The sequence below is a fragment of the Plasmodium gaboni genome, chromosome 14 (assembly GCF_001602025.1).
Source record: "Plasmodium gaboni strain SY75 chromosome 14, whole genome shotgun sequence".
Classification (NCBI taxonomy): Eukaryota; Apicomplexa; class Aconoidasida; order Haemosporida; family Plasmodiidae; genus Plasmodium; species Plasmodium gaboni.
The window spans coordinates 1,472,809-1,494,907 of record NC_031494.1 but is presented as its reverse complement, the minus strand read 5'-3'; the positions used below and the strand labels follow the sequence as shown (position 1 = coordinate 1,494,907).

The 22,099-nt window shown below is 18.4% G+C and overlaps 5 protein-coding genes across 5 annotated transcripts in view; 2 read left to right on the top strand and 3 right to left on the bottom strand.

Annotated features, from left to right (window-relative positions):
• Positions 1-658, bottom strand: part of PGSY75_1440500 (putative allantoicase) — a gene marked incomplete at both ends in the record, with an annotated part of 1,575 nt that extends 917 nt beyond the window's left edge. Inside the window, one exon of the mRNA XM_018788093.1 lies at positions 1-658. This exon is cut by the window's left edge and continues 917 nt beyond it. Coding sequence (XP_018639465.1) covers positions 1-658 — 658 coding nt within the window.
• A 2,233-nt stretch (positions 659-2,891) lies between these two features.
• PGSY75_1440400 (hypothetical protein) lies at positions 2,892-6,795 on the top strand (the record flags this gene model as incomplete). The annotated part of the gene is made up of 2 exons (XM_018788092.1): positions 2,892-6,437; positions 6,562-6,795. The coding sequence occupies 2 exons, from the start codon at positions 2,892-2,894 to the stop codon at positions 6,793-6,795; spliced, it is 3,780 nt and encodes a 1,259-aa protein (XP_018639464.1).
• A 493-nt stretch (positions 6,796-7,288) lies between these two features.
• PGSY75_1440200 (putative stromal-processing peptidase) lies at positions 7,289-14,960 on the bottom strand (the record flags this gene model as incomplete). The annotated part of the gene is made up of 6 exons (XM_018788090.1): positions 7,289-8,617; positions 8,824-11,344; positions 11,477-11,866; positions 12,019-12,320; positions 14,692-14,739; positions 14,844-14,960. 6 exons carry the CDS (start codon positions 14,958-14,960, stop codon positions 7,289-7,291), a joined length of 4,707 nt encoding a protein of 1,568 aa, XP_018639462.1.
• Positions 12,675-14,960, bottom strand: PGSY75_1440300 (delta-aminolevulinic acid dehydratase; the record flags this gene model as incomplete). The annotated part of the gene is made up of 6 exons (XM_018788091.1): positions 12,675-13,027; positions 13,161-13,425; positions 13,595-13,936; positions 14,117-14,347; positions 14,692-14,739; positions 14,844-14,960. The coding sequence occupies 6 exons, from the start codon at positions 14,958-14,960 to the stop codon at positions 12,675-12,677; spliced, it is 1,356 nt and encodes a 451-aa protein (XP_018639463.1).
• Positions 14,961-18,157: 3,197 nt separating this feature from the next.
• On the top strand, positions 18,158-21,127 carry PGSY75_1440100 (hypothetical protein; the record flags this gene model as incomplete). The annotated part of the gene is made up of 1 exon (XM_018788089.1): positions 18,158-21,127. One exon carries the CDS (start codon positions 18,158-18,160, stop codon positions 21,125-21,127), a length of 2,970 nt encoding a protein of 989 aa, XP_018639461.1.
• Positions 21,128-22,099: the final 972 nt, after the last annotated feature.

The following is a 22,099-nucleotide window of genomic DNA, read 5'->3' as shown; positions in this document are numbered from 1 at the left end:
TTGTATTATCACTTACATTATCTTCTATTTCATTTTTTGTGAACGTTGTAAAGTTACCAACCTTATCTCGTTCATTCAAAATAAATTCTTCTTCTTTAATTATATCATCGATTGCATTATTTTCAGATACCTCAATAGATAAATGAGGACATACATCTTCAGCAATATTATCAAAATTTAATTCAATACCATAAATAATAGATGGATGCTTTAATTTTATTATTAACCATTCATGTCCAACATCTCTTCTTCTTCTAGTAATCCAACCAACTTTATTATCATCTCCTAATATGTTTTCTGATTTACTTATAGAATCATCAGTAACAAATATAATCTTAGAACCATAATGTTTTGATAATACATTATTAAAATTAAAGAAATCTACATCATTTATATTTTCTATTTCTCTACATGGAATCCTATTCATCCCTTTACTAACTATCCAATTAAATATACCATTAAATATATTCATTATTTGTCTTATATTTTTTATATCTTTTCTTTGTTTTTTTCTTTTTAAATTATTATCCTCTTCATTTATATCATTACTTATATTATCATCCTCATTCAGTTTCCTTTTTCTACAACTTCCCTTATCGTTCATATTATATAAGGGGTTATATACCCCCCCTTCTTGTTTAGAACTTGATTCTTTCATTCTTCTTCTTCTTTTTTTTTTTTTTTTTTATAAATAAAATGGTATCCACATCAGGATATTACAATAAAATAAAATATATATATATATATATATATATATATATATGAATGAATGAAATGAAAAATATGATATAATAAATAAAATATGGAATTTTATGCACATGAATATATAAATATATAAATATATATATTTAAAAAATAGTAAAAATATTATGTTAAAATTAAATTAAAATATAATATTATATAAAAAAAAAAAATATATATATATATGTAATTATTAGTCCACATTATTTAATAATTTAAAACATCATCACATAAATATATAATTATATATATATATAAATTTGTGATTTTTTATTAATAACTTTTTTCTTTTTATAATATTTTATTCCATCATATTATTTATATTATTTATATCATTTATATTATTTTTAATATTAAATATATATATATATTTCATAGATTTATAATATATGGATACACTTGTTTGAAGAAAAAATTAAAAAAAAATAATTTCCCTTTATATATATTTTCATAATAAACATAAAATAAATAATGTCATAATAAATAGTAGTATACAAATGGAGTTATAATATTGATATTTGGAAAATGACATCATCTATATATAAATATATATATATATATATATATATATATTTATTAATATATATATTTTTCCAAGTTTTTATTTATTTATATTTAAAAAGAAAAAATATTTTTTTATAAAAATAAAATGTATTTTTTTAAAATATAATATATTTTGTATGTAGTACAATATTATTATTATATTCATATTTTTATAATTTTATAAACTATATAATTGTTTAAAAACATAAATATATAGATTTATTTATTTATTATTTAATAGGAAAAAATAAAACAATAAAAAAAAAAAAAAATAAATAATAATAAATAAATAAAATATAATATAATATCCATTTCTTATTAAATTACACACAAAATAAATAAATCCTTATATATATGAACAAATTAATTAAATATAAAGCGACATTTGTAGTCCCACACAGAATATAAAAGAAAGAATATAGAGTTAATAAAAATAAAATAATAAAATAAAATTTTCATATTAAATTTATTGTATTCCTCTTTTTATTGAACAACATAATGAAACATAACAAAAAAATAATTTTTTTTTTTTTTTTTTTTTCTTAAAAATGTAAAAGTGGGAAAAAAAAATGTGGACATTCAAAATATATAATATTATACATACCACTTTGTTATTAACCATTTAACTTTTATACTTATCAATTATAAAAAAAAAAAAAAAGAAAATTTAATTCTATAAAATTGTAAATATCTTAAAAATTATAATATATAATTTTTCTCCTTTAATTATTTTATTTTTCGAATAAAAAAAAAAAAAAATATATATATATCCTTCCTCATATTTCAATATTTAAGAGAGAAAAGAATAAATTATTCATGTATGTATTTATATATACAGTTTTAATATTTTAACCTTCTAAAGGTATAATAATATTTATAAAAATAATGAAATATATTATATTAAGTGGTAGTTGTCTTCAATATATATAAAAATATATTTATGTTTATGTTTATATTTATATTTGTTGTATCCCAAAATTGTTATTATTTAAAATATGGGTATAAAAAAAAAAAAAAAAAAAAAAATTTGGTATAGTCTTGTTTGGTTTTATATTTTGTTCTGTTGTACTAAAAATATTATATATATATATATATATATATAATGTGTATGCAATTATTTTATTTTTTTTTTTTATTATGAAAAGATATAAAATATATTTAAAAAAAAATATTTTTTTTGAATAATTATGCATGTTATGTTTGTATCACTTTTGTGTGTATTAATAAGAAATATATATATATATATATATTTTTACATATATTACAAAAAAGTACAAAAAATTTATATTTTGAATAAATATTAATATAAAGACAGAAACAAAAAGAAAAAAAAAAAAAAAAAAAAAAGGAATTTATATATATATATATATATATATATCTTTCTTTTTTATAATATATATGTTTTATCATTTTATTTATTAATCTTTGCTTTTTTCTCTTGATCAGTGCAAAAATTGTCTTTAAAAAAATGAACATGTGTCATACAACAATGTGATATATATATATATATATATATATCACAATAATAATAATTATTATTATGTTATTATATTATTATTATATTATTGTTATATAATTTTATTTATTTTTATTTTTCCTTTTATATAATGGATGAAAATTATGGGGTGGGTGGAGAGACATTCCAAAGTGCATACCAAAAGGTTGTTCTAAAAGATCGTATATTGAATGAGAAGGAAAAAGAAATAAGTAAAAATCAGTTATTTGAAATAAGCAAAATAAAAGATTACAATTTGATAACACATTATGAATATATATTAAAATTACATTATTTTAATAGTAATATAAATGTATTAAATATATATAGATTGGTTACATATGAATATGAAAAAAAGTTTGAAGAATTAGCATATAACTTAAAAAGTAATATATTATTAAGTTTATTAGATATAAATGAGATAAAACAAAATGATAATAATATGATAAATTATTTTATAAATAATTATAATGATATGAAAAATTATACATATGTAATAGGAAATCAAAAGTATCCAATAGGGTTTCAAAAAAATAGTAATGAAACATTTCAAATATATGTATTTAAAATAATACCTAACAAAACATTATTATTAAATAAAAAAAATGTACAAGAAATTTTATCAAGTGGAGATATACCTAATGGATATGATTCTATAGCAATTGAAGAAAAATTATATTATGAAAAAGTAGATTATAAAGAAACTGAACAAGAAAGGGAAGGTTTTAATGAAAATAAAAATAATGTAGACAAACAAAATTGTAACAAAAGAGAAATGGATGCAAATAATAAAAATAATTATAGCTATATTTATAAAGTTCGAAATTCTGAACAAATATTACCCTTATATTTAATTGAATTTGAATTTAAATGTTTAAGAGTTGATATAAGTATTCCAGTATGTGAATATTGTTATAGTACTAAAGCAATTACATATTGTTATAATGATAAAGTTCATTTATGTGATATATGTGATATAAAACATCATGAGAAAAATAAAATTTTAAAAAATCATAAAAGAATACATATATCAGAATCACCTTATCAATTTGGTAAATGTCCTTATCATATAAATGAATTAATAGAAAGTGTATGTATGAAATGTTTTTGTACTTTATGTCCTAGTTGTATTTTAATAGGTACACATTCAAAATGTTTTGATCAAGATGATGATAATAATAATCATCCAATAATGAATATTAAAGATGCATTTATATTATCAAATCAAAGAAAATCATTAAGTGATATTTCTTTACAAAATAGGAAAACACGTATTTTGGAATTATTAAAAAAAAAACATAAACTATTGTCAGAAATTTATTCTAATTATTCCTCTTTACAAAAAAGAATAGATATGTTATATCAATATATTATGAATGAAATCAAATTTTTAAAAAAAAAAAAAATCAATTTTTTAATGTCCTTAAAAAGAGCAGTATTATCAGAATTATTAATTATAGAATGGATGGAAGCCTTTTTTTTTCATACAAAATTATCATTAAATATAAGTGATTTTATCATATATCAAAAAAAACATCAACTTCTAATGCAGTACTTAATAAATAATAAAACTAATAAACATCATCATAATCTACTCAAATATATACCACAATGGTTAATGGATAAAATTTCTGTCCATTCGAATTTATATATTTTTCAAGATCATTTTAATAATATATTAAATATGAACAATTCAGATAAAAAGGATAAAGAAAATATATCCCTGAATAATATAAAAAAAAATATTATAAATGGTTCCCGTTTAATACATCAAAATAATTATACACAAAATAAATTAGATAGTATATATAACATAAACAACATGTTCGATAATAGTAATAGGAATACATTTGCTTTATATGATCACACAAATGTAAATGACAAGGATATGTTAAATAAAATAAACAAAACCAAAACTAATAATATTTTATTTGATCATAATAACCATAATGAAAATATAGCATACTCAAAACTGGTTGATAAAACAAAACTAGATCAAAATGATAACTTACAAGATAATAAAAATAATTATCACATGGAAGGAGATATGAACTATGATAAAAAAAATCCATCTCATTTTATGACCAATGAATTTTGTGAAGAAAGTTATTTCCTTGACCAATTAAATAAAGATAATAATAATAATATAATATCTGAAGAACGAGGATTATCAAATGATTATACATCTATAATAAATATATCACAAGATTATAATAATAGTACTACAAATATATTATACAAAATTTTTAATAATAAAAGTAATAGTAATAATAATAATAATAATAATAATAATAATAATAATAGTAGTAGTAGTAATCCTTTTGATTATTCATTGTATTATATACAACCAGGTACTAATATGAACACATTAAAAAATACATATATATACAAAGAATTATGGAGAAACCTAATGAACTATAAATATATCAACGTTATTCATATCCTGAAAGCCCAAAATAAGAAATATTCGTTCCAATTAATTTCATCCCTTTTAAATATATCTAATTATTATAAAAGTTTAGAAGATTTTGTGAAACATATTATTAAACATGAAGTATATACTTTATTAAATAAAAATATAGAATGTGATACTAAGATGAAAATTACATATTTATTAGATAATATTACTACATTATTATGTATGAGTAATTTAAAATTAGCCGTCATTATAGATACACATATAACCATGTGTTATTCAGAAATAGAACAAAACCAAAAACAATTTCTTATAGATGTAGAAAATATTAAACAAAATGATTTCATTTTATACAAGACATATTTACAACAAAAAAATAATTATAATCAACAATTTATAGATAAGAATGTAAAAAATGAAAATGATTTTATAAAAGTACAAAATGAAGAAACTATACATGATGACAAAAATATAGATATTAATATCGAAGAACAAATAAATGATAATGAATTAATAATGACACAAACTCTTAATTCTAAAAAAGTTAGTTTTACAGAATTACAAAATAAAGAAAACCAATTTGTAAAAGAAGATACAAAAGATAATCAACCATATGATAATACAATAATGGAGGAAGAAGAAGATAATGATATGAATAGCTTTAAAAAGAATGATATATATAAATCTATTGATTACAATAATATATTTAATAATAATAAAGATAATTGTATTGATGACTTAATAAGTGATAAAGAAAAAAATGAATTGGCTCAATTAAAAATAATAAAAGATTATGTTTATATTTATTTAGAAAAGGTTATAAATGATATAATAAATATATCACATAAAGATTTAAATGATAGTATACGTTTTCTATTTTATACAATACATGATGAAATAGATGGTATTAATAAACAAATTAATTATGAAAAAAAATTCAGTATACATACTTTAACATTATGTCTAGATCTATTTATTAATTCTATATTATATCCATATATATTTTATATTCATGAATTAAATATTCAAAATAAAAATATGACTCAAAATAATATTTATCAAAAGGTTCTAATCATATTTGGACAGACATTAAGAGAAATATCTATTTACATATTCCAAATATATAACCTTGGAATGTATGACAATAATTTGAAGGTTTTTATAAATAATATCAAGAATAATAATATGTTGAAGAAGAGAATAACAAATGAAAATATGTTCTTCCTCGACGTAGCACAAAAGGTAAAAAAAAAATATATATATATATATATATATATATATATATATATATATATTTATACATTATATGTGTTTATATTAATACATATTCATTATAATTTTTTCAATTTTGTATTGTTCTTTTCAGCTTTTCAATTGGATCATAAAGAATATAGAATCACCCAGATATTATTCTCCTCTAAAGTGGAATTATTGTGAAAGCATAGAAAAATCATATAAAAATGTTGTAGAAGAAATAATAAATATAGATAAATCTTCTGCAATTAAATGTGTTAACGACAATGTAGATTATAATATATTATTTAGTACTAACAATTTTAAAGATATTCTAACATTATGTTATTCTATAATTAAAGAATGAAATTTTAATATATATAAATTTGTGTTTTTAAGAAGGAAATATTATCTTAAAAAAAAAAGAAAAACAAAACATAAAAAAAAATAAAAAAAAATAAAACAAATATTTTTTTAAAACATAAAGTCAACAATGAATAAATTTTATAAAAAAATTATATAATGTTACATTAGATATATTAAAATTTTATGAAGATGACATAAAAAATTAAAATATACATCATATATATCAAATAGACAAACACACAAAGGAATAGAGAAAAAATACATATATATAAAAATATATATAGATTAATATAATTGAGTAAAATAGAATAAATAATTAGTATTGAGCATAAATTATAAAAAATAAACAAATTAGATAACAATAAAAAAAATAAAAAATAAATTAAATGGAAATATAAAATATATAATATATAATATATAATATTCTTATATAAATGTTTATATTTTTTCTTTTTTTTTTTTTTTGTTTTTTCTTTTTTTTGATTTCTCCCATTTTAGTATAACTTGTTTATATTTTTATATGTTTCTTTCCATATATCCTGTGGAGCTGATATTCCATAAGATATATGATAATTTTTTGTTTGATTAAATAAAATAAACAATACAAGAAGAACATCAATTTTTTCAATTTTATTTAATATTATATTATCTTTCAATATATTTTTATTTTTATATTTTAATGGAAAATGAGTTAATTGCATACCAGATATTTTATCTACAAAATATTTTAAGTCTTTATTTTTTTTATTTAAATATGATAATTTCGAATTTTCAATTAAATAATCTGAGAAGTTATTATAATTTGTAGTAAATAATTGTATACATGATAATACCTCTTTTTTTATTAATTCCAAATCTCTAGGGTTTGTTTGTACTAGTATAGTAAAAAATCCAGCAAAATATTTTTCATAACTTATAAATTCAAATGATGAATCATATGTTAATTCTTTTTTCTCTCTTAAGTAATGAAATAATTTACTATTTAAGATATATTGAATAATATATGAAACTGCATTAAAAAATAATGGACTAGTATATAATTTTTTTTTCTTTTTAAGATATTCATTTATATTGTCTTTATCTTTATTTTTAAAATGAAAATCTTCTAAAACTTGACTTTTTATTTTTTCTAATTCGTTACAAATATATTCATCACTATAAATATTTTTATCCTTAAAAACATTTTCATCATTTTTACTTTTTACATTTTTTTTTTTTTCAATCCCACTAATTATTCTTTTTAAATATTCTATTAAATAAAATGATATATGTATCCCATTAGATAAAAATCCATAAGTGTTTGCTCCTTTTCCTACTAATAAAAATATTCCATGTTCTTCCTTTTCTTTTATATAAACATAAGTTGTATTCTTTGACTTTTCTTCGAATTGTGAAAAAGGACATAACATAGAATAATAATCATTTAATAATAAGTCAGAATTAGACGTACACAAATTATTTTGATTTTTTTTGTTTTTTTCATTAAAGGAATATAATTCATTAGATAAGTTATTTGTAGGATTGTTTTCTATTATTATATTATCCTTATTGTTTTTCAAATATAAATCTGATTCTTTCGTTTCTCCTTCTTTTTCAATTATCTTCCCTTGTAAGGTACCAAGATAATGTAATATATAGTAATGTATGAAATCAGAAAAATCACCTACAATAGTTAATTCAAATAAGTTTAAATCACTAAATAAATGTTTCAACATTCTTTGAACATCATCCATGGTAATATTTTCAGTATCTGAAACTTCAAAATTTTGGTATCCTATTTTACCTCCCGTTACGTACGAAATGGTTTGTCCAAGTAAAAGCGACTAAAAAAAAAATATAAAATATAAAATATAAATACATAAATACATACATATATATATATATATATATATATATATATATATATGTATATATATATGTATATATTAACAGTTCATATATTAATTTTCTTTTAGAAATAGCCTTATAATATTATAAATAATTTAATTTAATTTTATTTTATTTTTTTTATTTTTTTTATTTTTTTTACCTGTAGACTATTTTTATATTCGAAGAAATCCTTTTTTAACTTATCTACTACCCTTGGCAAAGCAGTCTTCTCTATTTTTGTTTCCAAGATGATATTATTTAATATAGAAAAGGCTGAACTTATATTTTCATATTTATTATGTGTATATATATCAATAAAGAAATATTCATCATTGATATCAATATATATATTAATACTCTTATTACTACAATGTATTTCTACATGCTCTCGACTAACATTTTCGATTTCTCCTCCTTCAAATAAACATATGATAGAAAATAATAAAAGATGCACATTTTCTTTCTTCTTTTTTATTATCTCATTATGTGGAATAATTAAACGCATATAAATATTTTTCTTATCTACTTTAGTTTTATATAAATTTACTTTCACACCGTTTAACAATTCATAGTTTTCTATTTCTTTCTGATTTTTTAAGGATAAAACATAATTCTTTAAATTTAATAATGTAACCCCTTTCGGAGATAATTTCTTTCCTGTATTATCAAATACACTATTGTCATATATATTATCTTCTTTATTATTTATTTCTACTCTTTGTGGTTTCTCTTTTATATCAACATAATTATTCTTATTTTTGTTAGAACTAAGGGGTAATATCTGTTGCACAGAAGATTCATTTGTTTGTGGTAATGATGTCGTTTCATTCATATGGTCGTTTACCTTATTTAGGTGATCATGCTTGTTTTCCTTTATATTATAAAATTTTTTAAACATATTTAAATCTGGATTGGTAGATACACCACAAAGTTGTAAAGTTGGAAACACATTCTTAACATCAAAAATACTTTCATTTTTATCTTGTTCCATTTTATTAACAATAAAATTAAAGATATCGTTTGAATACTTATATTCTCTTTTTTGTGGGACTACATATCGTGATTGAGATAATTTCTTTGTTATATTTTCATATATATAATGAGGTGATAGAAGTTTATTTTGTATATTTATAGAATAATTCTGTACATCATTAGTTGAATATATATTGTTAAAAAATAATTTTTTAATATTATTTTTATTAAATAAATTTTGATCTTTCGATGGAACATGTATAACTACGCAGTGAGGTTTCATATTAGAATATGGATTAAAAATATTAAACAAATATTGAAAATATTGTTTAGCAAAATTATTTATTTCTTCTAATTTAAGTTTGTGAAAAATTTCTTTTTTGTATTTCTTTTCTCTTTTCTCATTAAGATATATATGTTCACAAGTATTATAATCAATAATTTTTTGTATTTCGTCAGTATATGTTTCATTAATTTTAGTTGAATCTAAAATATATTCTTCATCTTGTTCATTCATTTTATTGTTTATATCTTTTTCTGTATCATGATGATTATCATCATGTGGATGTATTAATTTCATATTTTTAGATGAATGCTTATTACTATTACTATTACTATATGTTTCTGAAATTTCATGTGATATATTTTGATGATCGATTATTTGTCCACCTTTTTTTTCTTCAATGTCCTTTAAATCATCTTCATAATCTATTTCATTCATTTTATAATTTAATAATTCATCTTCACTAAAACCATATTTTAATAAACTTTTAATAAAATTATAAAAACATTCGATTGTTTTTTCAAACGCCTTAATGGTTGTTTTAATTTCGATAGTCCTTATAGTAGCTCCTTCATTAATATTTGTATATTCATTAATATCTATACTATTAAATAAATTATTTCTATGTATATTAAATCTAAATGATAAACAATAAAATATTATTTCTTTTATAACAGATTTTTTCAAATCTTCTAATGTTCTCACACTTTTTATTTCCTCTTTTAATAAAATATTTATATTCACATTATTTAATGAATATTTTATAATTTCAAAACTTGTATTTATATTTTTCATATCATTTTTGTTTAGTAATTTCTCTTCTTCCATATTTACATCATATTTATTTTTTAGATAATTTCTAAATTTTAATTCACACACAACATCATTTTCATTCCTTTTTAATTCTTTATATTTTTGAAGATCAATAATGTTATCGTCATCATATGTTTTATAATCATTTTGTTTTTTATTGTTATATTCTTCTTCTGCAACATTTTCGTCTGTAACGTTTAACATAATATTTTCATTATTATTATTAATATGAAAATTTTCATCCTTTGTTTGTGTATTTTTTTCTATATTATTCAATTGTATATTGTTTTTTACTTCTTCTTTGTTGACGTTTATATCAGAATTGTCACCAAACATATGAAAAACTGCTGGTAAATTTTTATTTCTAGAACGTAATGTGCATTTATCATTCAATATATTCAAATATATTTTATCTTCCTCTTTAAGATCTTTACCCTTAATATTCTCTAATTTGCTGGATATTAACTTTTGTGCTATATCAACATTTACATCACCATATACAAAAAAATTAACGTTCTCAGGTCGAAAAAATAAATTAAAATATTCCTTTACATCTTTCTCTCCATATCGCTTTAGTAATTCTAGTTTACCTATAGGCAATCTATGGCTTAACCTAGAAAATGATAAAATAAAAAAAAATAAACATGATATAAATGAACTATTATAAATAAATATAAATAAATAAATAAATATATATATATATATATATATATATATATATATTAATTATTTATATTTTTTATACCTATTTTCCTTGTGTAGTACTTTTATTATATCTGAATTCATTTTATATTCTATATTATTTATAATACTGTACTCTGAAAAAATGGCCTTTTTCTCTTTTGTTATCCTCTCCTTATTAAATTGCGTTTCTCCCTTTAGTACTTCTACCATGGTATCGATACATTGTGATAAAATTGCATGCTTGTAGTTAAATTCATCTACTGTGTATATATCATAATCTTCAATATCTTCTTCTCGTATGCTTTTTATAAATTGGTCGCACTTAAAATCGCTATAGAAATTTTCTTTATAAATTTCATTATTAAGACTTACGCTGATGTAAAACACGATGTGATGGAAATCGGTGTATGCATTAGTTCTAATATTTTTATCCACTATATTTTTCCTATTTCTAAAATATAAATATAAATATAAATAAATATATATATATATTTATAAAGATGTTAGTTTTTTTCTTAGCATTTACAAAATGAACACAACAAATATCAATATATATACATATTACATATGTATATATATATATATATTTCTTTTTCTTATTACTTAGAACCCATATAGGACACATGCTCACACAAATGACTAATTCCTTGTTGATTTTTCTTTTCATTGACACTTCCTGTATTTACCTCCATATAAACATGTAGTTCTTCATAATTACAATCTATTGGATTAACATAACATTTATAATCATCCGATATTTTGTATGTTGGTAGAATTACATGATTTTCATTATTCAAAATATATTTTTTCTTATTTACACTTTTTCTTTTCTTATATATTATGTTGCTTAATCCATTTTGTAGTTCATATTTTATTAGGTCTTCGTCCTCCTTCAATTCATTTATCTATGAGAAAAAGAAAAAAAAAGAAAAGTAAAATTTATATTTTTTAAAAATGTGTACATTTTATGATATCATCACAAACACTTTTATAGAAATATATATATATGACATGCACGTTTACACATATATATTATATTAAATGACATTTTTAAATTATTTCAAAATTATTAATAAAAAAGAAAAAGAATAAAATAAATAAAATAAAATAAAAGGAAAATTATATGCAAAATAATAATTTATTATCCATATTGTAGTTGTATAGTCTTATAAATATTTTTAAAGTTTCAACGATGTTTTTAATAAGTTTGCTGGATGAAAATTATATATAATAAAATATTATTAAACATATATATTTATTTATAGAGTTAGTTCTATATTAAAATTATTATTTGAATTATCATCAATTATTATATTTTTATCATATAAGTTTTTCATATATAAACCATATTGCTTAGCAAAGTATGTTATGATAATATTAGCACCAGCTCTTAAATAGCTTTTGAATAATTCTGTTATTATTTCATTTTCATAATTTATATCTTCATTTAAATATTTCACATAATTCTTTATCATCATATATTCACCAGAAACATTATAAACAGCTATTGGAATTTCTACATCATCTTTAACTCGGTTTTTTATTTTGTGTATTATGTCTAAATAAAACATTGATGGTTTTACCATTATTATATCAGCCCCTTCTACAATATCTGCAACAAAGAAAGAAACAAAAAAAAAAAAAAAAAAAAAATCATATATATATATATATGTAAAATTAAATATACAATTATATATATTTCCTCATTTTATTATTTATTATTATTTTATGTTTTCTTTTTTTACGTTTATCAACATTGTTTAGATCCATATAACTATTAAAATCGTGCTGATAAGATTGCTTGTTTTTAATAAAATTTTTCCTTATGTTAGAATTTAATATTGATCGAAACGGCTTATACATACAAGAGGAATATTTGCATGTATAAGATAAAATTAATATATCTCTAAAATTATGAAAATCCAAATTTTTTCTTATCAGTTCAATTCTTTTGTCCATAGAATCACTCGGACAAACGACATCAGCTCCACTCTTGGCCAAACATAAAGACTAATGAGGAAAAAAAAAATTCATAAATAAATAAATATATATATATATAAATATTTATATACATTGTAAAGATTTATATTCTCATAATATATATTATATTATATATTATCAGATTCATTTTTTTTTTTTTTTCTTTTTTTTTTAATGAAATATATTTATAAATCATTACCTGCTTAACAAGAGTATGGACACTTATATCATTGAGTATTTTTTTTTTATCGTCATCATATATTCCATCATGTCCATATACGTTATATGGATCTAATGCAACATCTACATATATCATAATATTATTTGAAAATTTTTCTTTAATTCTTGATATGCTTTTACAAAAATAGCTGTTTTCGTTATATGATTCTTCACAATACACTGTTTTTTTTTCTTCTCTTATTACTGGAAAAAACATAAAATGATGAATATTTAATTTTATACATTCTTCTATCTCTTTTATTATACCCTCTTGGTTATAAGTATAAATACCCTCTAATTTAGTATGTTTCTTTTCCACATCCTAAAAAAATATATATATATATATATATATATATATATATATATATATTTATATGAATAAAGGTATATAAACATATTTTATCTATATCGTTATGATAATTCCTACGTTCATTTATATGTTTAATTATATTATATTATATAATATATATTTTTTTTTTTTTTTTTTTTTTTTTTTTTTTACTTCTTCGTGTATAAATAATGGATAAATAAAGTTCGATGTCTTTATATTTGTGTTATTATACAATGAAAGTAAATACTTATTCCTCTTTATTCGTCTTTCTCTTCTATTAGTTTCTATATATATATTATTGTTAATATCCTTTGAGAAGTTTCTTATATTACTTTTCCCAGTTATATTTCTGTTATATACATCTTCAATTGATCCTTCATTATTACTTAATATTTGCGAACTCTAATATCAAATTTTGTTTTTTTAAGTTATAGTAAAGAAAATTATTTTAATGGATTGATATTCAAAATAAAGGTAAATAATGGTGCTTAGCAGTCATTATATATATATACGTATATTTTTTATATATATATTTTTTTAAGTGCACTTTGCATAAAATTTGAGAAAATTAATAAGAACATATACAACAGAATGGAATGAAATTAATAATGTATATATAAACATAAACACACACATATATATATATAGAAATGCATGTATATATAATATATATATATATATATGTATATTATATGTGTATGTATTTTTTTTCTTATTTTATCAACTTAAGAGTTTCATTTTAGTACATTATTATTCACGGGAGTATTCCATCTTCTGAAACATGATTTCTTACACTATAAAAAGATAAAGAATTAATATAATAAAGTATATAATATAATTTTTTATTTTATATAATTTTTTATTTTATATAATTTTTTATTTATATGCAATATATTACATTTGAAGATTTGGGCGTATTTAAAATATAAGCTCTTTTCTTAGTGTTCCCATTAAGACAACAAATTAAATTTATTACAAGTATATACAACAAAACTACCCCATCTGATTTTAACATTTTTTTATTTTTTTCTAATTTGTGTCTGATTCAAAAAAAAAAAGAAAAGAACATATTAAATGTAAAATAACATACTAAATGAAATGGGTTCTTTTTTTTTTTTTTTTTTTTTTTTTTTTCTCTCTATCTTTCAATATATCTGAAAATTTCAAAATTTTCATAATGATAATGAAAGCTTATTCCATAAAATAGAATAACTTTTCTTGATCATTTTTAACATCTTTTTGGGTAAAAAAAAAATATATTTCTATATATCACATACATATATATATATATATATATATATATATATGTATATTATAAAATTGGTACACTTTTTTTTTTGTATTAAGTATCATATAAAGGTTATAAATAAAATATATGAAAATAAGGTGAAACAATATAATATAATTTTTATTATTTGATTTTTTTTCTTTTTTTTTCTTTCTTGAAATTTAATATATATTCATTTATTTATACTAGATATATATTTAATATTTTAACATAGATTATATTTAAAATATGGAATCATTTTTTATCATTTCCTTTCTCCTTATTTTTTTAAATTTTGTAATTGTGTTCAATTAATAGAAAAAAAAAAAAAAAAAATTATACACTCAAATAAAGCCTCTTTATCTCTTGGGCTTCTATGTACAAAAAAAATAAAATAAAATAATATAATAGAAAACAAAAACACAATTATATATAAATAAATAAGTTACATTTTCTTATATTAGATGAATGTGTCAAAGAAAAAAAAAAAAAAAAAAAAAAGCTAAAGAATTAAATAATAAATATAAAATAGAAACTGTTTATGAACAGATATATAATTATACAAAATGTAAATGAAATTATATTTCTTATACATAGGAAAATAATAACATTATAAAAACGAATTAAATATATATATATATATATATTAAAATATATGTTTATACTTTTTAGAAATAATAGTAGGTTTAAAAAAATAATAATTAAATATTACTTAAAAAAAGTAAAAAATTCCGACGCATTATATATAAAAAAAGAAATAAAGAAAACCTCAATGAAATATATAAAACACTTTAATAATAATATTAATATATACATATATAATAACAATTTAACATAATTACATTTAATTTTATTTATAATTTTAATTTTAGTTTTTCCTCCAACAGAAAAAAACAAATGTGTTATTATAACTTTATAAAGAAATGCTTAAATAATAGAAGTTTATATATATAACAAGATGACTTAAAAATATCCTTTGGAATATATTTTATATTATCTTTAATAACACGTGCTTATTTCTGTGTATCTTATATAAAAAGAGGAAAAAAAAAGAAATTATGAACAATAAATAAAAATTAACTTATTTATGAAAATATTAAAATTTGTTATTTTTGTTTGTTTCTCTTTTATTTGTAGAACACCTAAATTTTTATTAATACATATATGTATATACTGATTTTTCATTTATGTTGATATTGTTTTTTTTAAATATAAAATATAGTCTAAAGATTACCTTTTTTATAACATAATATGATACTACAAAAAATATACAATATTTGTTTATAATATGAATGTGAATAATTTTATATATAGAGATAACAAAAAATTGGGGAAACTTTAAATTTATAATATAGTATAAATATGTACAAGCTATTTTGTAAAACTAGCCATTTTTATATTCAAAAGAAAAAAAAAAAAAAAATATATGACTTACGTAATTTCTAATTTTCTTTTTTTTATTTTATTGTTTTATATTTTTTCAATATAGAAAAATTGTTGTTTTTAAATAATTATATATTTTTTGGAAATAAAATATATATATATATAATGATATATTGTTTTGTTCATCTAAAATATGATTGTCTCAAAAGGAAAAAATACTAAAGGTGCAAAATTTTTTTACAGTGTACTTGTATAATGAAAATTAAAAAGGTTATATTATATGATATATATGTATATATAATAAAATATGTATTTTTAAGGAAGTATTTATTTTTATCTATAATGTATTATATATATAATCGATTGACCAATTTCGAATACATATTTTTTTCTTCCCAGTAATTTTGTAATTTATTATATGATAATATTTTCAAAATTTTCTCCTTATATATATATATATATATATATATATATATATTTGTATGGTATTAATAATTGCACACATTTTTTTTTTTTTTTGAAGATACTTTATAATATTTATATAATTAAAATAACAAAGAGATATAAAAAATATTTCACTATAAATAATATATATATATATATATATATATATATATTGATAAAATAATGAAGGAATATGTGATTTAAAAAAAGGAAAAAAAAAAAAATATGAAATATATTTATTAATTTATTTTTTTAATATTATAAATATTGTTGAAATATTATTTTTTTTTGTTATTAACTCATGGCACTAAAATACAAAGGGTAATTTACATATATGTGTATAGTAGTATGTCTAAGTAATACATATATATATATATATATATATATATGTATATAATAAAATACGTTATATTTACTTATATATCAATTAAACACCTTATTTATTTTGGCATAATATATTATAGTATTATTATTTTTGCATAATTATAATGTATTTATTCTCAAGTTAATGACTTTTACATATTAATATTAAATTGATAGTTAACACATTTCAAGTGCACCTAAAAATATATGCTTTGTCAATTTAAGGTGATATAATAATAAATAAAAATAAAATGATATAAAAGAAATTGAAATGTATATGTTTAAATTGTTCTAAAAAATATCTTCTTTTATCATACTGAAATTAATAACTTCTTTATTATACATATTAATTTTTTTTTTTTTTTTTTTTTTTATATATATTCATTTTTATTTATATTTTTTTGTTTTTAGTATATAATGTAAATATTTTATATATATTTTAAAGAACACAAAAATTTTTTTTTTTTTTTTTTTTAAATCTTTTCAATATATATATTATATACATATTATATATATATATTTTATACATATCATATACATATTATATATATATTTTATACATATTATATACATATGTTGTACATTTTATATACATATTACCTTTTTACATTATTAAGAATATATTTATATCTCTTTTTATAAATGCATTCTAACTGTGCAAGTTTATATTAAAGAATTAGGAAATATATTTTATCCAATATAACATTTGAATCCTGTATTTTCTTTTATTTTTATTTTTTTAAATTAAGAAAAAGATGGAGGTATTAAGTACAGCCGATGTGATAAGACCAAGAATAAAAAGAAGCCGAAGTATATATGAAAGGGAAGAAACTAATCAAGAGAACAGCCCGAATCATCATCAAATAGTTCTTTATGGAGGTTCAATTAGAAATCATTCATTAAATTATGCATGGAATGCTTATTTTGATAAGAATAAAGTAAAAAAGAATATAATGGTTTGTTGTGATTTGAATAAGATATGTAATGATATATTGAAAGGAGTGGAGAATAATAGTTTGACTATTAAAACATTTTCTTTTTTATTAATCGGTGTATGTAATATATATAAAAAGAAGGTATATTTTATTGGTCAAGATTATGACTTTTTGAAAAGGAAAATATTGTCTTTGTATAAGAACAAAGAAGATAATTTGAATGAATTAATAAATAATAAAGAAACAAAAAAAAGAAAAGGTGGTGGTAAAGACAATGTTGAAGATAATAATAATAATAATAATAATACAAATAAAAGAAGAATGAGTCGTACTTCTCTTCATATAAAGAGAGGATCTATAGGAATGAATGAATTATTACCATCTGTGATTGATGACTTTACAAGTAGGAGGTCTCGTTTTTCATTAAATTCTGATGAAATAAGTATTGCTGGTACACAACAAAATAGTTATGATATATTTAATGAAAATGAAATTAATAATCAGATGATGTTAGATATGTCAGGATATAATTATGATAATATGCATGGAGAACATGTTATGGAAAAGGTTTTAGATGCTTCTTATATTTCAAGAAATAGTATTCCTTTAAACAATTTAGAAGGATTACATTTTAATAGAGCATTATCTGAATCATTTAATCATATGGATAATATAAATTTGGATAATTCTATATTGAATAATATGATACCAAAAAATATGTTTTCTAATATTGAAGCTTCAATGAATGAAAAAAGTGTAATGGGAGATATGAACAATTTAGAATTAAATTCTTTACACAGAAGTGAGCTTTATTCTCCTGTTAATGATATATACAAAATTCAGGATAATAATAAACATATTAATGATAACAATATAAACCATATGAATAATATTAATATATCTCCTTTTTCCAATATAGCAGGAGCAAATGAATATACAAATGATAATGTTTATAATAATATACCCAATGAGTTTTCAAATATGCAAAATATGAATAGTTCAAATTTGATGGAAAATTTTAATAGTATAAATAATTCTATAAATAACAGAAATGATTTATATAACTTAAATCCATTTATGAGCATGCAATCAATGAATCACGAAATGAATAATAGAAATAATTATCCTTTTGAACCTCGTGTTACTAATTATGGTAATATAGATGCTAGAAGTGATGTAGTTGTAGGAAGTATATTTAGTCCTATGAAAAAAAAAAATGTCCCCAAAAAAAATGATTATGAAAATATGTTAAATTTTGAAACGTATCAGAATTTTGATTATTTTGATCAAAAGGATGATGATGCATTTATAAAAAAATTGAATACATTGCTGGGTTTGGATGAGACAGAGGAAATTGTCTTAAATGAAAAAAATGATGATAAAAATGATGATGAAAATAATGATGAAAATAATAAGGATGCACAAAAGGTTAATGATACTAACAGTGTTGTGAATAATTCAAATTCTTTAGCAAGTGAACAAAATAACCAACTAGCGTTACATGAAAAAGATAAAGGAAAAGAAATTATTGTTGATGAACAGGAAAATCAAAATATGAAAAAAAGGAAATTAGAAAAACATATTATTGATAGAAATTACATAATAAAAGATTCAGTAATAAAAAGTATGTTTCGAGATGAACGTGTAGATTATAAATATTTTTTAATTGACACTATAAATAATGAAATATATGAAAAAATAGAAAAAGAATATCCAGGTTATCAATGCTTCTTTTTACAAACTAGTAGTGATAAAATAAAACCAGTACATAAATTAGAAATAAATTTTGGCTATGAATCATTTGATCATGAAAAGAAAAAGAAAGAATTAGAAAATTATTTAATATCCTTAGGAAATAATAAATCTATATTATGTGAGAATAAGAATGTAATAATGGATAATTTTAATATCAAAAAGTGTTTAGATAATATAGATGAACAAATGATGTATTATAATGAAAATGATAGTTTATCTAATAATTTTTTATCCTTTGAAGATAATAATGAAGAATACATAGAAGGTTATGATAATAATATTCATAATGATGATAAAAATAAGAATGATCATGATGATGCATATGATGATATGCATTTTGAACAGGTAAGAGAAGAAATCGGTGCATTAGATTTTAATACTTCACATAATATCCATGCTAATGATAGTATATTTAATAAAGATAGATTCAGTATAGATCCTATGTTAACTCAAAATGAGCAACTTGATTTAAATTTGAATGATTTAAATTTCAAAGATGATATAGAATCAAGAATTAATATAGAAAGTCAAATGTCTAAAAGTTTAAATATCTATAAAGATGGTGATAGTATCACAGAAAAAAATGATAATATAACTAGTGATATAAATTTTGGAAATGACAAATTAAATTCTGAATTTAATTCGTCTCCTTTAAATTTATCTATTTCAGATAATTACGATTTTTCAAATATATTTAGTAAAGATAATCAAAGTTCTTTATATTCAATATTAGAAGATAAAAATATAGAAATAGATATAAACCTCAATCAAGATTTTGATGTTATTGCAAGAGAATTATTAGAAGTATATAAAAATCTATCGAAAAAAATCAATTATATCTTTTTTGATATGATAACTAGAAATAAAAAATCAAAAGATGAAGTAGCTATTTTATTTTATGTTACTTTACATTTGGCAAATTTAGGATATATATACGTAATGCAAAAACCAATATTACCTGAACAATTAAATTATTATGAAGAGCATTTTTCAAGACCCATATTAATACAATATATTGAGAAAAAAAAAAATTGAAAAAAAAAAAAAATATATATGTATATATATATATATATTATATATATGTATATTTTTTAATTTTTTTTTTTAAATGTTTACGTTTATTAATCATAATATATTATATATATATATTATGTTGAATATCTTTTCTGTCAAACATTTCACTATATTTTATATATACATTTATTCATTTCTTATATTCATATAAATATGTATATATATTTAATAAAAAAAAAAATGGCATATCTCTACGGTATTGTAAATTAACTTTTTAATCTTATTAAATAGAATACTTCTAAAAAGAGAAATATAAAATAACAATATATATATATATATATATATATTTCTCAAATGTGTATAAATTTATAGATATTTCTGATATATATATAATATGTTAATTTATACTTTTCCGCAATATTTTAAATAAGCAATAAATGTCTATTTAGTTTTATTTAATTTTTTTCTTATATAAACATATTTTATATACACATTTAAGAATATTATAAATACGTTTGAAATAAATATATATTTATCCATTTATTCAAAATTTATGAAAAAAGATTTAATAAAAAAAAAGAAAAAAATGTTATTATTACTTTTAAATTATATATATATATATATATATATATATATATATTGTACTATTTATTTAATTTTTTTTATATATATATTTTTTGTATATTTTAAAGAATTATATAAATTATTATTATCTTAAATTTAACAAAAATTAAAATGTATTAATATATGTCACATTATAATGGAATTATTTGTATTCTTTTACAATATTATTAAAATGTATATATAAAATAAATAAATATATATTTATATGTTTATTATATGTATATATATTTATGTGTTATTTTTATTATTATTATTTTATTTTCATAATTTTTTTTTTTTTTTTTTTTTTTTTTTTTTTGTTAATTAATTCTTTTGAATTTATTCTTATAATATTTTTAATATATGAATACATTCTTTCTGTTTGTTCCT